Source organism: Camelus bactrianus, chromosome 14, assembly GCF_048773025.1.
Source record: "Camelus bactrianus isolate YW-2024 breed Bactrian camel chromosome 14, ASM4877302v1, whole genome shotgun sequence".
Taxonomy (NCBI): Eukaryota; Metazoa; Chordata; class Mammalia; order Artiodactyla; family Camelidae; genus Camelus; species Camelus bactrianus.
In genome coordinates this window covers 7,280,995-7,303,163 of record NC_133552.1, presented here as the reverse complement: position 1 = coordinate 7,303,163, position 22,169 = coordinate 7,280,995, and the positions used below count along the sequence as shown (strand labels likewise).

The 22,169-nt window shown below is 40.3% G+C and overlaps 1 protein-coding gene across 7 annotated transcripts in view; it reads right to left on the bottom strand.

The window, feature by feature from the left end:
• FRY (FRY microtubule binding protein) overlaps positions 1–22,169 on the bottom strand; it is a 361,526-nt gene that overhangs the window by 69,423 nt on the left and 269,934 nt on the right. For all 7 annotated transcript variants that reach the window (XM_074378020.1, XM_045514136.2, XM_074378016.1 and 4 more), the window contains 11 exons: positions 20,570–20,627; positions 19,586–19,677; positions 19,136–19,308; positions 17,909–18,069; positions 16,967–17,077; positions 14,139–14,293; positions 8,929–9,028; positions 8,464–8,635; positions 2,794–3,050; positions 2,183–2,329; positions 856–1,024 (listed from right to left, as the gene is read on the bottom strand). In XM_074378020.1, coding sequence (XP_074234121.1) covers positions 856–1,024; positions 2,183–2,329; positions 2,794–3,050; positions 8,464–8,635; positions 8,929–9,028; positions 14,139–14,293; positions 16,967–17,077; positions 17,909–18,069; positions 19,136–19,308; positions 19,586–19,677; positions 20,570–20,627 — 1,595 coding nt within the window. The remainder of the gene's footprint in view (positions 1–855; positions 1,025–2,182; positions 2,330–2,793; positions 3,051–8,463; positions 8,636–8,928; positions 9,029–14,138; positions 14,294–16,966; positions 17,078–17,908; positions 18,070–19,135; positions 19,309–19,585; positions 19,678–20,569; positions 20,628–22,169) is intronic.

Below are 22,169 nucleotides of genomic sequence, written 5' to 3'. Positions count from 1 at the left end.
CCTGTAAAATCTCATGTTTGAAAGATTCCTCACATCTTCTGCACAATCTCAGACATTCTAAACAATCTTCCAAGCCCCTGAAACAGAGAATCCCAGACATCTGTTAAGGTCAAACCAAATTCCTTAAGTCACTTAGAAAGTGAGGCTACAACATTCTTGAAACCCCTTCTTCCCAGCTACTTAGGTAACGACCTTATTTGTAGTGGCCAGCCCTGCTGTTGGCTGCGTTAGCATCTCTGGGTCCAGGAGTTATTAAACTAATGTTAGCGAAGCAGTTCCAAGTACCTAGAGCCCCTGATCCCTGGGCCAGGAACACAGCTCTGCAGGAGGGTGTAGGGCACACAGGGTGTAAGAGACCAGGGAGGAGAGATGTCTGAAGGCAGTTACGGTGTTAGGGAAATCGAAGGGAGGACGGCTTCCAGGAATTTGGCTAGGGAGGTATATATTTCATAAAATGATGCTAAGAGGCCAATTTACTGAAAGCAGTAATACTGGTAGGGGGCATTTTAGTCAACCCTGGCAGAATATAAGCCACAGGAATACCACAGATACGAGAAGGAGGGTCCAGAAATGAGACTTCTAAGTGACTACAGTGTCCTCCCTAAGCTCAGCCTAAAGTAAAAAGCTCCGTGGCCTATGAGTCCTGGGCTCTCGACTGTCAGTTATCCTGACAAAAATCATTTCCTCCACTGGACAGTGTGCTGAGAGTCTCAGCCATCCCTGAGCCACTTCTTCAATGAATGGACATGTAGGAACAAGAAAGAGTAACAACCACATCCTCATATCCTTTCACTGCCCTACGTAAAGGGAAGCCCAGGCCCCAGGTCAAGGTGTCCCCCCAGCGCCCTCCCCTACCGGAGGCGGCAGCGGAGGCCTTGTTGCTGGCAGCGAACCGGTAGAAAGGCGGGTTGTCACAGTGCTGGACGATGGGGTTCACCGGCTCCGTCTGCTGTAACTCAAACAGAAGCTCTTCCATGGTCTGAATGGTGTTATTACGGCACAAGTAGATGGCCACCTTTTTAATCTAAGACAAGAAACAGAACACAAGGGATGCTTTCCAGGGCATGTCCATGAGAACGCCGGGCTGACGACAGCAGAGAGGATAACCCATTCATTTTGATGAATGTGTCACCTCCTGGGAGCTAGCCACCCCATAGCTCATCTTCCTTCTCTCCTAGGATGAGCCAGGAGTCTGGATTAAAGTTGCCCTCTTGTCACACGCACATCCGATTGGAGTGTGTTGTTAAAGGTTTTACCTTCCTTAAAGGCTAAGTTTTCAGAAGTTACTTTTGGGGTAACTTTTGGGGTAAAGATGACTTCTATCTCAGCTAAAACCCTGCCACCTAAGGTCTTATCTTGAAAAAGTATTTTATTTATGCAAACCATAGGGGAAAACGGCCAGCTGTTTTTTGTTTTTTTTTTTTTACAAAAGGAAGCCAGTCCCTGCTGGTCTCTTCTTCCCTAGAAGCAAACGAGTTTTAGCTGCTTGCATGGTTTTAAATTTTAAAAATAACTCTGGATTAAAGCTCTGCATTACTGTCGCCCTCATAGTCAAACCTGAGGCACTGAAGCTGCAATGAGGCTTATGTGGCTCAAAATAGCAGGCAGGCATAGAATCGCTCAGAAAGACAACCAGCACACAGATGCCACCTGAGTTAGGGTTTTAAAACTGCAACCGTTTTATGGATCACGCCACCTTGAAATACAAACAGTAAGTAGCGGGCATCTCAGAAGGACTTCTCTCTGCTTATTTCTCTCTTCCACTGCCTACCTTTGAAGAGAAAAACTTGGATGTTCTGCATTTTTGTTTTAAGAGCATGAAGATACAAACAGGAAACATTTTTATTAGTAATAACAGAATGTTTCACCTAGTTTCTCTTACGTAATGGGTCTAATAATTTCGGTGATTATTAGAAGACTGTCCACCCCTTCATCCATAGGTGTCTATGTCCAAAGGCTTGGAAAGGGGATGACAGAAGGGTCACTAGGACACTGTAGCCTGCGTCTCAGGGGGGCAGAAGGGAACTTTAACATAACACCTGGGACGCTCACAGGAGATTAGTGTGACTGATGAAATCTGACACGTCTATTCCACTTGGAGCAAAGAGCACAGTCTGATTTACAAATTGCTGACAGAGCCACGGACAGAGTAATGACTCGGGAAAGTCGAGGGGGCACTCACGTAGGGCAGGAGAAGCGTGTCGCTGCTAACCCCGCACAGGCTGATCAGGAACTGCAAGGTGACCCGCAGGTTGTTGCTCCATTTCTCGTTGTTGGCTAACGCATTCCAGGCATTTTCCATTTCCGGTCCTGGAACCTCATCTCCATACTGCAACAAACACAATAAAAACCCGCCTGGAGGCACGTGGGGAAAATGTCAGGATGCAAAGTGTCCAATGAAAAGTCATTTTAAGGGTCACAGTCATCTTAAAATCCTCAGAAGGGGGAAACGTGGCCATTCATCAGAAAGAGGCCATTTTTTAAAGCAATTTATAATGCACAAATCACAAGCACGATAGTTACTCACATGGTTTTTAAATGTTAGGCTTATTATTAAAATTACGGTAAAATGCACACAACATGAAGTTTCCCATCTTAACCATTTCTGAGTGTGCAGCTCAGTGGCATGAAGCTCTCTCACACTGTTGTGCAACCTTCACCCCCTCTTCTTCCATGGCCTAGTCCTGTGACTTTTAACGACAGGTGCCGGGTTTGCAGCCCGGGGTGTGATGAACTCCAGCTTTCCTCGGAGGAAGGAGCCACGTCACTGGGGCGCGACTCCTCCGAGTTTACCTTGGCTGTCATGTACATGAGGTTATTCAGCACCAGCGACGTCGCTTCCGGGGAGCCCCAGCCGCTGCCTTTCAGCCCGTGGGAAGCCGTGCCATCTCCTTCCCGGTCCTTGACGTCGTCCTCGGGGCTGCTGGGGCTCGACCCCGGGAGGAGGAGCCTGCTGTCCACCAGCTCGATGTTGTGCAGCCAGGGCAGCAGGTAGGTGAGCATGATCTGACGCCCATTCGGGTGCGTCGTGGGGAAGCGCTGGCTCACCTCTGGAGGGAACAGGAGTGACAGAGAGCCACGTCATCCCACCAAAGTAAACCACAGCAGGAACAGCAACTGACAGGTCCAACAGGGCCCTCAGCTCACAAAGCGTCTCCATGGACAGCAGCTCCCCAAGGCCACACAGTCTTAAACCTGAGGCTTGTCCTCCAGCCCCCTGGGAGCACGGCGGGGAATGCACAGGCTTGAGAAACGTGGAGTGGGAAGGAAGACCCCGAGCTCACATCTGGACTACGTCAGAGTGGACAAAACAGGGGACGTGGGCTCAGAGGGACAGGCGACCAGATCCCAGTTCCTCCACATGCCAGCTGCATGAGACTCTGGGTTAGTTATTTAACCTCTCTGTTTCTCCATTTCCTCATCTGTAAAATGGGGCCAATAGGGTCCCGCACTGGCCTACTGTGAGGATTAAAAGATACAATCGTAATGTGTATAATACACTCGGCACAGTGCCTGTCATCCAGAAGGCTCTTAATGCACAGCAGGCAGGACTACTATCACCATGACCGTTATCTTTCCACTAGACCCATCTTTCACAAAGTGCCTTGCTTGAACTACTGGCTGTTACAAAGTGGGATGTGAGCCTCCAGGAAGAACAAGCCCAGTGCGTGGACTCACGTTCCTGTGTCTACTTGAAAATGGCCAACTATGTGGAAGGTGTGTGTTCCATGCTGTGCTTCATTTTATGAAATAAATGAATCAAAAGGGTAAAACTCTATGTCTAGCCCAGTCATTTCACCACTGCCTCCAATGACAGCATTTTTGCATTGTTTCACCACCAGCAGCACGGAATTTTATGATCTGAATACGCTTTCTATAGAATTAAAAGCACAACTTAATGTATATACTGCAAACTCAGAAGTCATCTCCTATTGCTGACATTTACAGAAGAAACTGTCCTGTCCTGAGGGAGATCAGAAAGCTTGGTCTGCTGCACTTGCTGTTATCCAGGGTGGCCTGCGATCCCATTTAGAGAGCTCGTGGCTGTTCTACAAGAGACAATGCAGATGCCAGGAATTCCACCCAGATAACCTGCTGGGTCCCTCAAACAGGAGCCTTCACTGATGTGGCCTTTCTCCCAAAAGCACAATTATAATTATTTTACCTTGAAGAGTAAGAATATAGTTAATAATGCTGTGCCACAATAGTCAGATGCGTTATGCTTCACACGGGTCAAAATTTCAAAATTTACTTAATTTCTAAACTTCACGCATGTCACGACAGACATTGCGGACTTTTATGACACATCTTGAGATCCTTATAAAATCAGAATGTTCATTTATTCCAACACACTGGGACTCCTCCAGGTGCAAGGAGCTGTGCGAGGCATTATGGAGACAGCACAGGATAAAGAGGTGGTCCTCCTCCGAGGAGGCAGCTCTGAGACTCGTGATGTGGACAGATAACTCTGGGGCAAGGTAGAAAGTGACCAATGGCACAAGAGAGGTACAGAGTGCTGTGGGGGTTCAGTGGAGGAAAACGACTTCTTGTTATAAAGATTCAGGGCATTTTTATGGCCAAAGAACCATTTAAACTCTGCTAGAAAGGACTGGGACTTTGGAGAGAGAGAAATCTTTCCAATCAGAGGGACAACCGCTTTAAGAATGCCTGTCATCCTTTAATCGTGGTGTCAAAATCTACAGGCTTTTTGTAGCAATAATCACCTTCTATCAGATTACTTATTTATATAAAATAAGTTTATACTTATAAAATTTATAAGTAACTTGTGATTTTTATTGCAATCATCTATTTAGGATGATTTATGATGTTTATTATGTCTTGTCTGTCAGACAAAGTCCAAGGGGGTGAGGTACGCCTGTCTGTCCAAACATTTAGATCAGGGCCTAGATTGTAGGGGTGTTTTAAAGGGAAAAGAGAAAAAAAATGCCCTGACATGCAAATGACCCCCATTCACCTCTCCAGAAGCAAATCAAATAAAACGCCAGTGGGATGCAATGTACATTTTCTGGCTGTTTGAGAGAGGTCGACTTAAACAATCTGCCTGGCTACCTACAAGGAATTAAGTCATCTGAAATTACAGGCAATAAAAATCTCACCACAGGGTTTTTTTTTTTAAGTAGTAAAGGCAGTAAAAACAAGAGCTAGGAATCTGTTATAATAGCCTCTTTATTTTTCCACATTATTTAAAAATTACTCCTCATAAGTCAAAATAGCCAAAAGGCCAATTCTGGACAAAAACTCAGGCTGAACTTGCTTGAACTCATTACATGAGCTTCTTTTTTTTGTTAAATTTGCTGGATGGTTTATCGCCCCTCTTCCTCCCCAACGGTCAGCCTCTCCCCCTTCACTAGCGCCCTCCTCCCAGCTAATAAACAAGCTTGACTCTCCTCCTCCTCCGACTCTGCAACCCAGTGTGGCTCCATCCTTTTTACTTCTTTCTCAGCCAAGCCCCTGAGATCTGGCTTCTGCTGCTACTTCTCCATGGAAACCATCGACTGCTACTAATGAATTGTGAAATCCGGATGGTAATTTTTAGACCTTATCTTCGCGGATCTCTCTACATATTCAAGGCTGTGGACTGCTCACTCTCTCCCCTGAAATCCTGTTTTCCCCAGGTTTCCATAAAACACACTTTCCAGGTATTTTCCTTCCGTGAACACGCCTCCTTCCCTCTGCTCCCTCGTCCTTCCTTGGCCTGGTCCTCACAAGCTGGGTATCCAGGTTCGTTCTTTCACTCTGTATTCTCTCCATCCATGACCTCATCTGCTCCTGTGGTTCTAACCCCCTCTGGTCGTCCATGAGTTGCTAGTGCTGGCCTTTCCTTGACCCTGGTCTGTCTACACAGAAGGATGTCCAACAGGTGCCCACACTCCAAGCCGATACCCCAAACTGAGCTCGTGATCTCCCCTCACCTGACCCTTCTCTTCCCTCTGCATGGGCTCTCTGGGTGCGGCCACCTCCACCTGCCCACCAGACGCCACATCAGGCACTCCCTCCTGCGCAAACGCCCAGCAGCTCTTGACCGTGGTCTCTCCCCTCCGCTCTCACTGGGCTGTCTGAGTCTGTCCCTCATTGTTTCCTCCTTGCACTACTGTTGTTCCTCAACTGGTCCCCTCTCTCTGGATTGGACGTTCCCTAATCCACCCTCCAGACTGCAGCCAGTCTTTCCAAAACTCACTCTGATTTCATCCTCCTCTCTTCTTGTATGAAACTGATCAGTGGCTGTCAAAACCCACACCGCTTGCTTGGATGCCCTCCCTGTCCACAGGGTTCTCAGGGGTTTCAAGAAGCACACAGAGTCCAATGGCCTGCAAACTCCTTAAGGTACAATACAGGGCCTTCCGAGATGGACTGCTGCCTCTCTGTCTATGACCCTTCCCCCTTCCCTGCATGTGATGTTAGCCCAGTTGACTACTATATAATCTCTCACATGCATCAAGCTATTTTATACCTCTCAGCCGATGCATATGCCATTTCCTTGGCCTGTGACGCCTGTCTACTTGCCAACTACCATGTCAACTACCTGTCTGCTTTGCAAACTTCTCTTCTTTCGAACTGCAGCTCTGACACCAACTTCTCTGGGGAGTCTTTCCCGATGTTCCTGGCCCCAAAACTGATTACTCCTCAATCTTCCACCTCATACAGAGAACATGCTTTTTTAAAATTGCACTTGACTGGAGCATTATGCTGTACACCAGAAACTGACACAACATTGTAAACTGACTATACTTCAATAAAAAATATACACATATACAAAAAAGGTAAAGTCGCACTTGCTGCACTGCATCATAATCACAAGCCTGCACATCTTTCTTTATTACTAGACTGTGAACCTTTAATGGTAGACTGTTTTACTCCGCTTGGTATTCCTAGGACCCAAGCACAGTGCCTGGCACACTGGTGGCACTCAAAATCTTGGCTGGAGTGAATAAAAATAAATTTTAGTTTTCCAAGAAAGGTTTTCTAAAGAAAATTCCAAGAAAAAGGTTTTTCTTGAGTCCTTCCACTGTTTCAGACACAATGCAAGGATGTGACTAACTCTGTCTCAGATAATAGAGAGGTTTTCACAGTAGAAGCAGATTTTAAATTGGATCTTAAGGAAGACTGGAAGCTAAGGAGATGGGAGAAGGGCCATTTCCAGCAGAGGAAGCAGCAGGTACAGAAGCAAGGATTTATAAAAGGGCCTGAAATGTTGGTAAGAGATGAAGTGTCATTGGAGTAGAGGGTTCTTAGATGAAAGGTGGAAAAGGAGATTTTTTTTTTAAACAAGTGAAGGAGTTTCAATTTTATAGCACTGGCTTTGGAGGAAGACATCTGCATTTAATTCCGACTTGCTTGCTCCCTAGCTATACAGTCTTGAGCAAATTACTTGTCCCTGAGTCTTAATTTCTCATCTGTAAAATAGACGTGAGAATCACAGTGCTAATTCCACGCCAGGACTGGGCCAACTGCTTGATCTGTATTAGCTTACATTAATCTTCACACTCTGTAAGGTGGTTACTATTGTAGATAAGGAAACGGAATTTAGAGGTCCTGGGACTTGCCTGAGGTCAAACAGCAAGGCTGTGTGAATGGCAGGCCAGGGATGAACCCAGGCTTCCTAACTCCAGAGCCTCATTTCTAACCACTACTCATAGGGTTGTGGAGTTTAAAGGATAAATGAAATGTATAGAAAGTGCCTAGCACAGGCACTCAGTAGATAGGAGCTATTACTATCAGCAGTTAGTTTTAGGACAACTGGGCAGACAAATCTGAGTTGAAAAGAGCTGTGCATATTTGGTTTTGTGTAGCGGATGGTCCGCTGTGTGGAGGGGGCAGGCAGGCGATGTTAGAGGCAGGGGTGGGGTGGGGGGACAGATAAGGATTTGGACTAAGGTATTGGTGATGTGGACGGAAAAGAAAGATGACTTAAGAGACCAAAGCCAATCTCTCAGCAAGGTGCTAGCTACGTGGGCCTAGGCAAGTAGTTAATCAACACGTGTAATTCTTTAAAAGTGGATTTTCCAAAACATTATTCACAAGGATTACTTGTAAAGATGTGCCCCAAATCAAACTCTCAACAACTTAGATACACGGCAACATTTAAGCTACAAAATACCATCGTCACTACCACTAAAAAGCAACTCACAGCCGTCGTGTGTATTAGAAGTTACACTACCCACAGTTCATCTCTTTGGGAAATTTTACATACATAATGTGTGTAGAGCATTATGATTCATCTAAGCATCTTCACATTTGTTCTGTGTTTATTTATACTTACACTGACTTAGATAAACACACTGTTTTATATTTACAGATATGTAACTGAACTTAGCCCAAAGCAACTCTGAGCTACAAATTTAGCATCAATAATTGTGGCTCAAAATTACACTAGAATTTAAGAAGGAAGGATTCTCAGAGCAGAAACGATCACACATGGCCTGAATGACAATGGTGCGGTACCTGAGAAGAGTGGGAGCGTGAGCTCGGGGTACATCCTGGCCAGCTCGCACGACAAGAGCGCTAGGGACACGCTGTAGAGGGGAGGCAGCGGGCCGTGCGTTCCATAGAGAATACTGCCCGGTCTCTGTTCAGCCACTTTCTTCGAGTATACAAAAAGCTTTGCTTCAAGGATCTACAAAGAGGCAGGAAAGTCAGAAACAGTGTGGAAAAAACACTGGCTGGCTGTCTCAGGAGTATTCATATTTAATAAGCTTTTTAAATAAAACTAATGAATGCATACTTTAATTTATTAAAGGTAAAGCAGCCGTTACTCCCTGTGTTTACAGAAGATCATGTAACTGTGTTTTGACTCTACATACTGACCAGTGATGTGCAGAAATAAACAAACAGCCATCTAGGGACCAACTACCATTGCTACTCTCTGTGCCCAAGGGTGGCAGTTTCTGTACAGTCAACGATACGTGCCTGCATGAGCTGCATGGAGATTTCATAAATCTCTCTGTTGGTGTCAGAGGCCTTGAATAGGACAAGGTTCAGCAATGTCACTATGTCGAAGGGGTAGTTCCTTAAAAAAAAAACAAAAAAACCAACAGCATAGTTTATGACACAGCCTGGCTAGTTACCCTGATAAATCATTACCTCTCCAAATTCTAGTTGGCACCCTGGCCTCAGTCACACTTGCTAGTGACAGTCCCATGCCCATTTGGTCATTTCCCCCTCATTCTTTTGTTGTTTATTAGTAGGTGAAAGGTAATAACTCTATTTTTGGTTAAAACTGAATACTGCCATACCAGGATAAATGAATGCAAAAAAAATCTGTCTATTGGCAAATGAAAACCAAATACAAATATGTCTAAATTTCTCAGTAACTCACTGACAATATTTTCATTTAATCCACCTAAATTTATTAGGCACCAAAATGTATCAGAAGTAACTGCAAAGTGTCATTATATTAAGTTAGTCAGGCTGGTCTCCTCCCCTAAGGAAGGCTTATAGTTCAGTAAGGGAGACAAACTCCACAGTCTCGTCACAGTGAGTCTTGGTGGGACTACCCCCCGCACGACACAGAACCCGACAGGCGACCCCTACATCAGACATGGGGTTAGGGGAGGCCTTTCCAAGGGGGACACAAGGAAACTGAGCCTTGAAGCACCAGAGACATGGTGATTGTTAGCAGGGCCACAGAAGGAGTAGCACGGGGAGCGCTCTAGGCAGAGAGAAGGCCAGCATTTTCAAAGATTACAACAGTGAAAATGCACAACACCTCCTGCAAAAGGGAAGAACCTCTGTGTAGCAGACGTAGTGAAAGAAATAAGCAGAGGAACAGAAGGAGAAGGGGCGAGGGTGGTAGGTGGGTTCAGATGATGACCTGCTCATGGACTTCATCCTAAAAATCATGAAGCCCCTACGGGATCTGTAGCAGGGCGGTGGGACAATGATAGCTTTTGAAGAGTCACTCTGATTGCCTGGTGGAGGATGGACTGTACAGGGGTCAATGCTGGAAGCCGTTACAATAATCCAGAGGGGAACTGACAAGGGCCGGAATCAGGACAGGGATGGTAGAGACAGAAAGGAGGGGACAGACGTGAAAAACACAAGGGAGGCAGAATCAGCAGGACTGGTAACTGGATGTGCGGGGAGGGAGCCAGGGGAGAGGAGGAACACGAGGAATAGGTTCTGTGGGGACCAGTGGTGTGAGCAAATGCCATGTGGCCGTTACGTCCTCATCTTCTCTCTAGCTGTGTAACACTGCTTGAAGATGACGTCTTTCTCACTGTATGTACTTTCTTAGTCTACAGTGGGAACGAGGTCTCAAAGAGAAAACTCCTGGTGAGGTAAACAATTAGCGAATGGGCCACAAGCAGAAGCGAGTGACTGATACATATTTTGAGGCAAACTTCAGAAAGCAGAAGACAGCTTAAAGGTGAAAAAAAAGAATGTTCTTTTTCCTGGGGGCTCCTTACACGATCTAGGAAGTTCCGTTTTAGGACAATCATCCTTCTAGAAAGGCATACTCCTACTACGGGTACCTGCCCATTGTACAGCACACTTAGTGAGGGATTATAGTGAGGACTGGTTAAACACGGAAGAAGGGTTGTTTTTCACTTTTTATTTTTGATATAAATCAAATTTAATTTTGCATGATACGAGTAGTATATTTTGTTTTAGAAAATTCGAGCAACATGTGGGGTTTGGAGGATCCACCCTGAAGATGGTTCACACAAGGGTTGCAAGTTGATGCTGGCTGCAGGGAGGTGCGGAGAAGAAAACGTGGAAGTGCTCCGCCTCCTTTCTCTGCCTCAGTTGTTAGAGGCAATCACTCTCTTCTGCATACGCGTGTATGTGCATGTATCTGCATCAAAATATCCCTCCGCCACTACACAGGATTCCAAACGTAACCGTGAACATACCACCTACATGTGTTATTTGGAGATTCGCCTTTTCACCAGTGAGGCTCACTTCAGTCTTCTTAATACCTGGGCAGTATTCCACAGTATGGACCGACCATAGATCACTGCCTTGTGGCAGTTGCTGTGTGTGCCCCTCAGATCCCCGTCGCAGGACTGAGGCGCTCCTTACTCTGCAGGGTGGGAAGCTGCTGTCTTGGGCTGAATCCCTCTCTGGGACCTGGTCTCTCTGGGCCAAGGCCATGCCTGCTCCCCAGCAGCACCCCTGTGGGACTGGCTGAGGTTTCTTTTCGCTGCCCAGTCCGGTATCCTTCACTTCCCCATAGAGCTTGATCCCAAGGGCCTTCCCTAATAAATATTTGAACTCAAATCTCCACCTCACAGTCTTGTTTCCTGGGGAAGCCAACCTTTGCCATGCACTGACCAACATTTAAAGGTTATTTTCATTTTTCTACTATTATAATGCTGCAGACATCAAATGTACAAATACTTCTTTAGAGTAGATTTCTAGAAGAGGTCACGTGGGGTCAAAATTTTGGTCGATACGGCTATATTGCCCTTTAAAATGGCTTTACCAATTTGCACTCCAAAATGATTACTTTTCTAGAACTTTAAATGAGCAAAAAAGCATGAGTCTGACGTATCATGTGGGAAATTGGGCAGCCCCCCCCCCACCATGATGGTGGTGAGGAAGATGATGACTGATGGGCAGGTAATATTTGTGTCATGATGTGCTTACTTTGTGCTGTTACTATACCAAGTCCTTTACCCAGATTTGTTATTTATCTTCACAGCAAGCCTGGGAGGCTTAGAGAAATTAAGTATTTGCTCAAGGTCAGGGAGGAGAGGTGGAGCCTAGATTCCATCCTGGATAGGTCTACCTCCAAAGAATTCAATACATAAATTAAAAAAAAAATGTAGAGAACCATTTTTTTTCCCATTACAGCTGCTGACCATAAGGATTGATATATTAGCCACTCAAAAATCGCTTTAATTCTAAAACTAAAGGTAGAAAGTTTTAGGTAGAAAAGGTAGAAAGGTAGAAAGTTTTAATCAACAAGAGAATTCTAAAAAATGTGAAAATTTTAAGGTTTTTTAAAAAACTCAATTATAAGTGATTCCTTAATAAATAAGTCTGCTTATAAGCTGTCCTGTTTCTACAAAAATAAACCCAACATATGATCATTATTATTTGAGAAGGGAGAGGTAATTACTTACTTTCTAGGAAGTGTTCTCTGCTTTACACCGTGGTCTTGTTGTGGGAGTTACTGTACAAACAACTTGTTCGAGAAATTTAAAATATGATCCAGTTTATGTATGACTTTTCAGGAACAGATTATTTCATAAGTTGCTTAGGTGTTTTTTAGAAGCAAACTTGCAGAAAATAAAGCAAAGTCTAAAACACCAGAGTTGCTTTCGAAAAAAGTACTGAAAACCTAGGAGCAAAGATTGCTCAAACACATCTGGAGGCTTATCCAGACTATACAGACTGAGAATTTATGGGAAAAGAGAGCAAAATTTAGGCCACAGCTGAGACTTTAAATTCTCAACATGCTCTGTAGTGAGAAATGACAGAAGTGTTGGCTACTGTCTTGGCGGAGAACTTGCAGCCATGGCATCGCCTGGCCTCTGACCTTCCCTCACAAGAGATGAGTGTCTTGAGTGTAAGCTGATAAACAGTATTTGTTTAAGAAACCAAAATAGTTTAGGATACAATCCTAAAAAAATATACTCTAAACATAGAAGGCTTTATAACCTAATATTTTTGTGACTCAAATATTACTGGAATTGAGATGATATTGCTAAATTCATAAAGCATTTATTTGTGCTAAAAAAATACCTAGATTTATTCAGAGGAATGCAGAGTGATATTTTATGAGATGGCTACACAATGAAATAAATTTGACTAGAATAGTTCAAATCAAGTTCACTGGGAGAAGGGCAGCAAAGAGAGGGACGTTTTATTATTCTTATTTTTGTCAAAGGAATCTATGGTCCAAGTCATAGATACTAAACAAGTTTTTTTTAAAATCAGAGTCATGTGAACAGAAATTCATTTTTAGAATGTTGAAATACATGAAATAAAAACACACCCCAGGGAAAGAGATTTTTGTAAAAAATGTTTTGGTAATATTCTATAGGTATAAATATTACTTAGTAATGCTAACATCAAGAAATAAACCAATGGAAAATCAGACAGTTTAGATTATGCTCATCTGCTATATCTCTTATGGAAATTAAGTATACATATATAATAATTTTACTACTAAGGTTATAGAAAATGAAAGCTTTAGACATGAAATGTTATCTACTATCTTTATAAAAGAAAGAAAAATATTAAAGAGAAACGTTTCTTTGAATAGCACATTCACTTGAGGTTTATTGAAAGTAGATATCCTCTAAAATTCTGTTCTTATTAATTTATGACCATAATAGGTTGGAATTTAAAACTGATTTACTCTTATTTTCTTTATCTGGTAGTTCAAGATAGCTATTAAAACGCAACATTTAATCAAAATTAAATTTTAGCCATTCTAGTGAATTTGAAGTTGTATCTCATGTGGCTTTAGTCTGCAATAAGTCTATATGAGTCCTTTCAAAAATAATCTTGAGCTGCCTTCTCTCAATTTCTAACACATAATAAGCTTTTTCTTGGGAATAATGTATGCAATCTGGGGAGTCTTCATTAACCCTTTCATCTTGGCTATGAAATTATTTCACTCAATAAATTGTAGTGCTGAATGACTCCCCTGAATGACGAATTTACATAATTAGGGAGTGGTTTTAAGTGTGATCTATGGAATCCAGGGAGACACATTTTCTTTCCTTTTCTTCCTTTCTGAAGTTTTTGACAAGAGGAATTTGGCATTTTTAGGTTGCTTCTGGAGTTTGGTTTGGTCTCAAAATGACTGAAGGGCCTACAGCTCGCACCCATCACAAACACCTCCAGAAATGCCCTTAATTCCTTTAATGTATCTTCTTTATTATTTTCAAATCCTGTTGTATTACTTCATTATAAATTTCCAGGCAATTAAAAAGAAGGGTGCTATAACTACAAACCATTCTCCCAGTAGAACGAAAAGTCAGCGTAGCTGTGGACTTAGAGGGAATAATCTGTCTGCTGAGGAAATGCAGACCATTTTGTATTTCCTTAGAATTTGCTCAGATCCTTGCAAAAGCAGCCAGCTCTCAATTATTCATATGAATGAAGAGCATCTTTCATTGCACTTGTCACTGGGCAGTACCTTCCATTTAAAGAATTCATACCTGCTTCCACACACAGTAGCAATGGCTTTGAAGCAGCCAGATGCGAGTTGGTAGGAACCAGTGTAGCATCGGTCAATTGCCCAGTTGAAAAGATTTATCTGGTCAGGATTTAATTCCAATAGCAAGACGACAACTTCGCAGCCAAGCTGATGAACCTGAATACATGGAGAAAAACAATTATTCACATTTCATGAAAGGTTATTCTAGGGAAAGACACCAAATCAAGCTTAGCAAACATAAACTGGGTAAAAGGAGTGAAGACTGAACATTCATCTTGATTAATTTGTATTCCACAAATTCCTCTTTAAGAGGATGCAATGCTGCAACTTTTTCTTAATCACTAACCTCTCCCTCTTCCTCAAAAGTAACCACTATCCCAATTTCTGCCACCATTGGTTAGTCTGAGCTGCTCTGAACTCTACTGTAAGTAGAATTATACAATATATAACTTTGTGTCTATTTTCTTTCATTCAACTTATGTTTAAAAGTCATCCACACTCACTCACTTCCATTGTTGTATAGTGTTCTAACTTACGATGGATCCACAATTTATTCATTTTACTACTGATGGACATCTGGGTTGCTTCCAGCTTTTGACTTCATAATACTGCTTTGGATATTTCTGTGTCTTATGTTACACATAGTGGATGTATACAGAGGAATACAACTTCTGGGTTGTAGGGTGTGCTATGCTCAACTTCAGGAGATAATGCCCATTGGTTTTCCAAAAAGGTTATTCTAATTTACTCTCTCTAGAGCATTGTATGAGAGTTCCTGTTGCTCCATTTCCTCATCAATATTTAGTATTGTTAATCTTTTAAATTTTAGCCATTCTAGTGAATTTGAAGTTGTATCTCATGTGGCTTTAGTCTGCAACTCTCTGATTACTAATGAATTTGAGATCCTTTTCTTATGTTTATTGGCCATTTAGATACCTGTTTTGTAAACTGGTCAAGTCTCCACTTATTCTTCTGTGAGTGTCTTTATTTTACTTATTTGTAGGGCCCTTTACTCTTCTAGATAAGAACTCTGTTGGTTTTATGCTGCAAACGTCTGTCACTCTATGGCTAGCCTGTTTACATTCTTAATGGTATATTTTGATAAATACAAGTTATTAATTATTCTTTCTTTATGGTTAGTAATCCTTGCATCTTGTTTAAGAAATCTTTCCCTAATACCAAGGATTGAAATATCCTCCTGTGTCATTTTCTAGGAATGTTAGTTTTTTAGCTTTCACATTTAGATAGATCTACAACCTATTTCTTCTTTTCCATTCCTGACATCTTATTTTTCCTTTTCTAATACATTGGGTAGTATCTTTAATAATGTTGATAAAAGTGGTAAGGGGGCTTCTTGGATCATTCTAATCTCAGGGAACACTTCCAGGATTCACTATTTAGTTTGTTTACTATAGGCTTTTTTAAAAACACCTTTTATCAAACTAAGGGAGTTCATTTTTATTCTTAGTTTCATTAGGAGTTTCTCTCACGAATGATATTATTAAATGCTTTCTCTGTATTTATTGAGATCATATGATATTTTCTTTTTAAGACCCTATTAATATAATTAATATACAAATGAACTGAAGGACATTTGAACCAACTGAAGGATATTAAACCAATCTTGCAGTTCTTGAATAATTCAATTTGCTCATGATGAGTCATCTTTTTAATATCACTAAATTAAATTTTCTAATATTTTGTTTAATTTTTTTGTATCTATCTTCATGAATGAAATTGCCTTTTAATTGTCTTTCTCATTAAATTCTTGTCAGGTTTTAGTATGAAGCTTATGTGGGTCTCACAAAATATGTTAAGATGTATTTCCTCTTGAGCTGTTTTCTCTTTGAGGATTTGTATTAAATCAATGCAATTTGTCCCTTAAATATTGAATTAATCTGTAAAGTCATCTGGCCTTAAAGTTTTCTTTGTGGAAAGAATTTCAAATATAGATTAAGTTTCTTTATTACTTCTATGACTATTGAGATTTTCTTTTCTTCTTGCGTTTCTCTAGGAATTTGTCTATTTTATCTAAATTTTCAAGTTTATTGGCACAAAGATGTTCATATGTTCTCTTACTTTTATATCTGTAGCATCTGTAGTGATGCGCCCTTTACATTTCTCAGGATGGTGACATGTGTCTTATCTCTCTTGATCAGACTTGCCACGGATTTATTAATTTTATTAGTCTTTAAATAAGTCCAACTTTTGGTTTAAATGAGCATGCCTATTAATTTTTTCTCTTTAATTAATTTCTGCTCTTAGCTCTATTATTTCCTTCATTGCACTTTTTTTGAGTTTGATACATTATTCTTTTTCTAACTTCTTGAAATGGGTGGTTAGGTTATTGATTATCAGCTTTTTTTCTAATATATGCATTTAAGGCCACACAGTCATTCTAAGCAACCCACAAGTTTACAATGTAGTATTTCCATTATTCTTCAGTTAAAAATATTTTTTACTTTCTATTTTTATTTATTCTTTGACTCACTGGTTATCTCAAAGAGCATTCCTTAATTATTATCATTTTTTATTATTGATTACTAGCTCAATGCCACTGTGATTAAAGAACATAGCCTGAGTGATTGCAATCACTTGAACTTCATGGAGACTTGCTTTACGGCCTTGTTTATGGTCAACTTTGGTAAATGTTACTGTGTTTTTCATCCTGATGCATCACAGTGTAATGTGAACAGCACATAAGCCTACACTTTCGTGGCTGATGTTTGAAGAAACTGTGCTGTGAACAATGCTTAGAAATGTCAGTAACGCAACCAAGGCAGAACCCTCAAGATATTTAAAAACAATGCATTTTTGGCTAGTACTCACTCTTAAGTCTTGACAAGCCAGAATGTTGTCAAGCCACTTATACAGGTAACCATCTGGGGAAAGGCCCACGTTGTCAAACACTGGGCCACAGCACAACACGGCTGACATAGCCTGACAACGAAACAGAACACAACCTGGGAATGAAACCTGGGATGACTGGATGGTATGCAACTGAGTTTAAAAAACATACTACCAGATTCATAAACGATTAAGGTCTTTTAAAGTAGTTATTTCCATAAGATTTAAGAATATTCCTTAACGGATTCAATTAAAAAAAAAACCAGATTCCTAATTTTGTCTTTTTATAAGAGTTAAAACCCATAAATTGAACTTCGTAGACATGTAATTTTATAATTAATCTTTATGATGAAAGACTAAGATAATCAAAACAAAATGACCATTTCACAGTATTTAAAATAAATTTATCTTTGGTGACTTCAGATGAATGAATTCTGCTTGTAGGAAAAGCATAGCTTTTCAAATTTTCCTTTGATGACAAATATTTGACTAGCGTACTAAACTGACAAATTTGACAAATATTTGACTAATGTACTAAATTGACAAACTGCGAAAAATATAGAAATAAATAATTGTGGTTCTTAATCAAAGATAAAGAAAATGAAGAATATAAACTTTAGTTTCTTTGAGAGAGGAGGAAGAAAGGGAAGAGAATGTAAGGGAAGATTTGATTCACTTTGTAATTAGTGGGTCCAAATGACTACCAGGGCCAGGGTTTAAATTAGCTTCCCTGAGGCAAATGTCAGCCTGACAGCAACTTCTGGTATACATGACAGAGGTGCTATACAGTTAATTTTCTAAAAGAAACCACGCTATAACCATGATTCTGAAAATTCTGAAGAGTCCTAGCAATAGAGGAATTTATTTCTGGGAGTCTCTTCCAGGATGAGAGCAAAGTCATTCACTGAGGCGAAGGTGACCTACCTTTAATGCACAATACTGGTATCTTGTAATCTGATGATTTCTATCACTATAACGGTCCAGAGGCGTGAACATAATGCTGAAGGGTCCTGCCCATTGGCTAAATAAGATGAAAAGATGGTGCCTCAGGCTTTGCTGGGGGAAGAGAAATCTTCGATGGTGAACTAGAGAGAAAACACAGAGCCTAAGAGTCTGCTAAACTGAAAAATATAGAGAATACAGTTTATGTTGCTATTATGCATGATCCTTAAGTTTTGGGGAAAGGAGTAAAATTTCATTTTCTAACTCAAGTTTTCTTTTGGTCATGAAACATATATCTAACAAGTCAAGCCTAAGTTTCTTTTTCTTCTTCTCATGTTTCAGTCAATAGCACCTCGTCTCAGAGCAGAAAGTAGAGATAGAAAATGGACTCAGAGACACTGTTCTCTAATCAATGTCCAGAAAAAAACACAACACCTTCCACTCAGCTGCTGATTACATGAAAAATGTTCTCTCGATTGCTGCGGAGTCTTTAGGAAGAACTATGAAATACAACGTATAGACTATTTTAAACAAAACACACTTTTACCGAAGAAGTTAACTCAAATCTTAATTTAGGGTCATCAAAGATGCGGCGGATTGGTAAGAAGGTTTTCCAATATCAAAATGATGAAAAAGCAGAAACAGTTGAGTTGCAGCTTTTTGTAATTATGTCAAAAAGCTTTAATTACAATAATTAATTTTTACATCAAACTGATGAGCTATTTTTATTCTCTATGCTTCTGTTAGATGAAAATGCTTTAGACCTATTTGCTCTGTGAAAAAAATTCTCAATAAGTTCTTGAGCTATATAGAATTCTATATAACGTGTTGATTGAATAGAGCCAAGAGTGGGACTATCGCTGAGATTATACGTTCACAGATTAGCACAAGGTGAATGAAAATACATGTGAATGTTCCTTTTGAATTAGTTTCTTCCTATGGAAATCACACAGGTTCATGCTCAGATGGGAGCCGAAATAAAGAACACAAGTGATGATGAGCACAAAGCCAGACTTAATTCCTTTTGTTCCCCTACCAACCCTTTGCTGCATAACCACAATCTGTTCTCGTGGATTTCCAGGTATTTCCAAACAAATAAACCATCCCATCCCAGACCGGCCCACAGGCCAGTGGGTTTAAAGAGGAAAGCACACAAATGAACACAAATGTCTTTTCCAGCATGAAAGGTAACTTGCAGTGATGTATCACCTGGAACGCGCTGAATCAAGTTGGCAACCATGGCACTAAAATGTGCCCGGATATCCTTCAGAATTTCAACTTCTTTATCATTTTCAGCTTCTAGGAGCATGCGGGTCAGGTCCACATATTCTAAGAACAAAGCTCCAAGGGCCAAAGTATCCCGCTCTAAGGCTCCATTTGTGCTGGAATAAAAGGAAATTAAAATTTTAGATGATTAGTCTTTGTGTCAAAGTAGCGCATGCAGCATGGAAAGTAAGATTCACTGTCAGAATGCACACACTAAATGTGCTCTTGACCTTTGTGTAGTGTAAATACTTTTTTTTTTTTTTAAAAACCAAGCTTTTGGGTACTTTTCTAAGTAAAAGTCAAATGTAATATTAAAAAAAAAAAAAGAAAAAGAAAGAGACAAAAAGATCAGTTTGGTAAAGCAAGATTAACTCAGTATAATTTCCACTCTACCTGTCACTTATCACACCAGCATCAGCCAGAAGTTCAAAAATTCTAAGTAGCTGTAGCCTTAACAAGTCCCGCCGTTCTCGGCGTTTTTTGTTCTGTGTGGAAAGAGGCAATACCATTTACAGACATGGCACGACAATGCTACCTTTGCTTTAGGAAACTGTACTAAAGAAAGGCATCATCAAGTCATTTTCCATTTTCTAAGCTTAGAAGACAAAAAGTATTTTTCTTCCTTCCTAATCCTTAGAGAATACACTTTCTATTATGGGCTACGAGAGAAACAGATCGTAAGTGGGTCAAAAAACATTTATAAGTTGGAAATGTTGAGAATCAATAAGTCTCATTTTCTAGAGGCTCCCAGCAGCTGCTGAGAAACTAAAATATCAGAAACAAGTGGAAAAGGACCGTGGTCACTAACAGTCCCCCCAGTTCTGGTCACGGAGGTAAAACTATGCTTACTTGAGTTGCCAAAATTCAGCTGCTTGTTGCATCTTATCTACTACATGAGGAGGTTCTTGTTTAATCTTTAAATGTTTTCATCCTGCTCTATTATAAGTTTATCCTTTTCAGAGTTCACTTCAGGGACAATGATGTTGAGGAAAATGCCTCATGTACCAGATGAAACAATGTTCTTGGACATTCAACCCCTTGTGAAAAACAAGCAAACTAACTAAAAAGCAAAATTCAGTCTTAACTAAAACCTCTTGCAAGAATGTAATATCTTAGCAAACACATGACTATTTAGGTTGCTTAAGTTTTGGACCTAAAATCTTTTAAAATTGGAACCATATGATATTATATTTAGTACAATACTGAAATAATAATACTGAAAAATAATGAAAATAACAAAAGTTAAAATAGTAAGATTCATTGTTAAAAGTATGTTGATATGTTTGTTTTCTTTAGGGGAAACCACTGGGTATGATTTAAACTCACACTACTGTCCAAATAAACCAAGGCATTCATTATTTAAATTCAAAACCTTACCTCTGGTCTTCGTTCCAGAGCCTCCTTCATTAATGGGTGAAGTTCTTCCACCAATTCTCTATGAATAAAAAAGGTCAGCATTTAGAATTCATCATTATTGACACCAAATTTGTCACAAAATATAGCCATTCAATACTAACTAATCTGCTTTTTAAAAAAACTTTGCTTCTGGTATCAAAATCCCCCCTGGCCTTTCCTTTCCATTTCCCAATCACACAATGAACTGGAATCAGGCATTGGGCTAGACCTCGTATTATCAGTCTTAATCCCAGTGCTGTGTATATAATTTGGGGTCAATACAAATTCGTTGACTTAGTTTTGGTTTAATGTTCTGGAGACCTCTACGGTAAAACACTACCTAAACAACTGCACAAACAATATTACGTAGGTGCTTACTAAGTTCAAAGCCCTTTACTGCAGGCTGTAGGGCTGAAGATAGATAAAACTGAGCCCCTGAACAGAAGAAATTCTCAATCTAATTAGAGCAAAAGAAACAGGTGCAATTACTATGGTACCACCTTTGGGATCAGTGCTCAGGGCACTGATTTATAGCTGATTTGAAGTCTTTCTGGAATTTCAGAGACAAATTATTTTATTTGAGCTATATGATCAATGTAAATTATGGCCAGTACTATAATAGGTTGTCATCAAAACATTTTCTCTTACACAGTGAAAATAAAAAATTCATCATATTAATGCATATCTTATACTACATGTATATAGTTCACCTGTCCCCAGTACCTCCAGTCTCAGCTTTATATCTGCTAATCTAATCAACTGCCATCTTTAGGAACTAACTTCTGATTTGCTTTGTCACAATGGACAAAATTAGGAGCCTGTCGCTAGGTATTTTGTCTATAGTCTGCTCCATGTCTGAAACCTTGTATTTCCTGCTAGAATATTTTGTGCCATTAAACATCACCCTCCAGGGAAATCCAAGGACAGGAAGGTAAACTCTATAGCATTCTGTGCTGAGAAATAGAAAGCCTGAATTCCATTCCAGATTTCTCCAATACAGATGCTAGAATTTCTTCATCAAAGAAATGGAAATAATACTAACGGTCTCTTTTGCCTAATTGCAACCATTTATCAAATATTTACTACACGTGTTTTTACACTTAATCCTCTCAATAAATCTGTAAGATTTATTCTATAATTATACCAATCTCTTTAAATTAGAGAGATTCATTTTACTTTTATTTATAAAACAATTTTCCAGATGAGGGAACTGAGGCCCAGAGACGTTAAGTTTTCCATATCCACGTGGCTAGTAAATTGCATAATCGTGCCTGCTCCTAGGAATACTCAGAGGGTAAGATACCCAAAGGAGCCTTAGGTTCTTTGGGAAAGAACGTTAGGCAATTCTAGGCATTATTTTTATTATCTTCTTTAGTATATCTGTATACACCATTATATAACCAGTAAGTAGTAAAACACTGGTTAACTGGCACTCAAGTAGTCGCAATTTTTTTTTACGGATAAAATCTGACTCTATATTGTAACATGTTTTTCAGTTGCTTCTAAAATGTCTCATTAATCTTCATTTTTCAGACGATTTCTCACCGATGCTTGAAGCGTTCCCTTTTCTGTGTGCATGAAA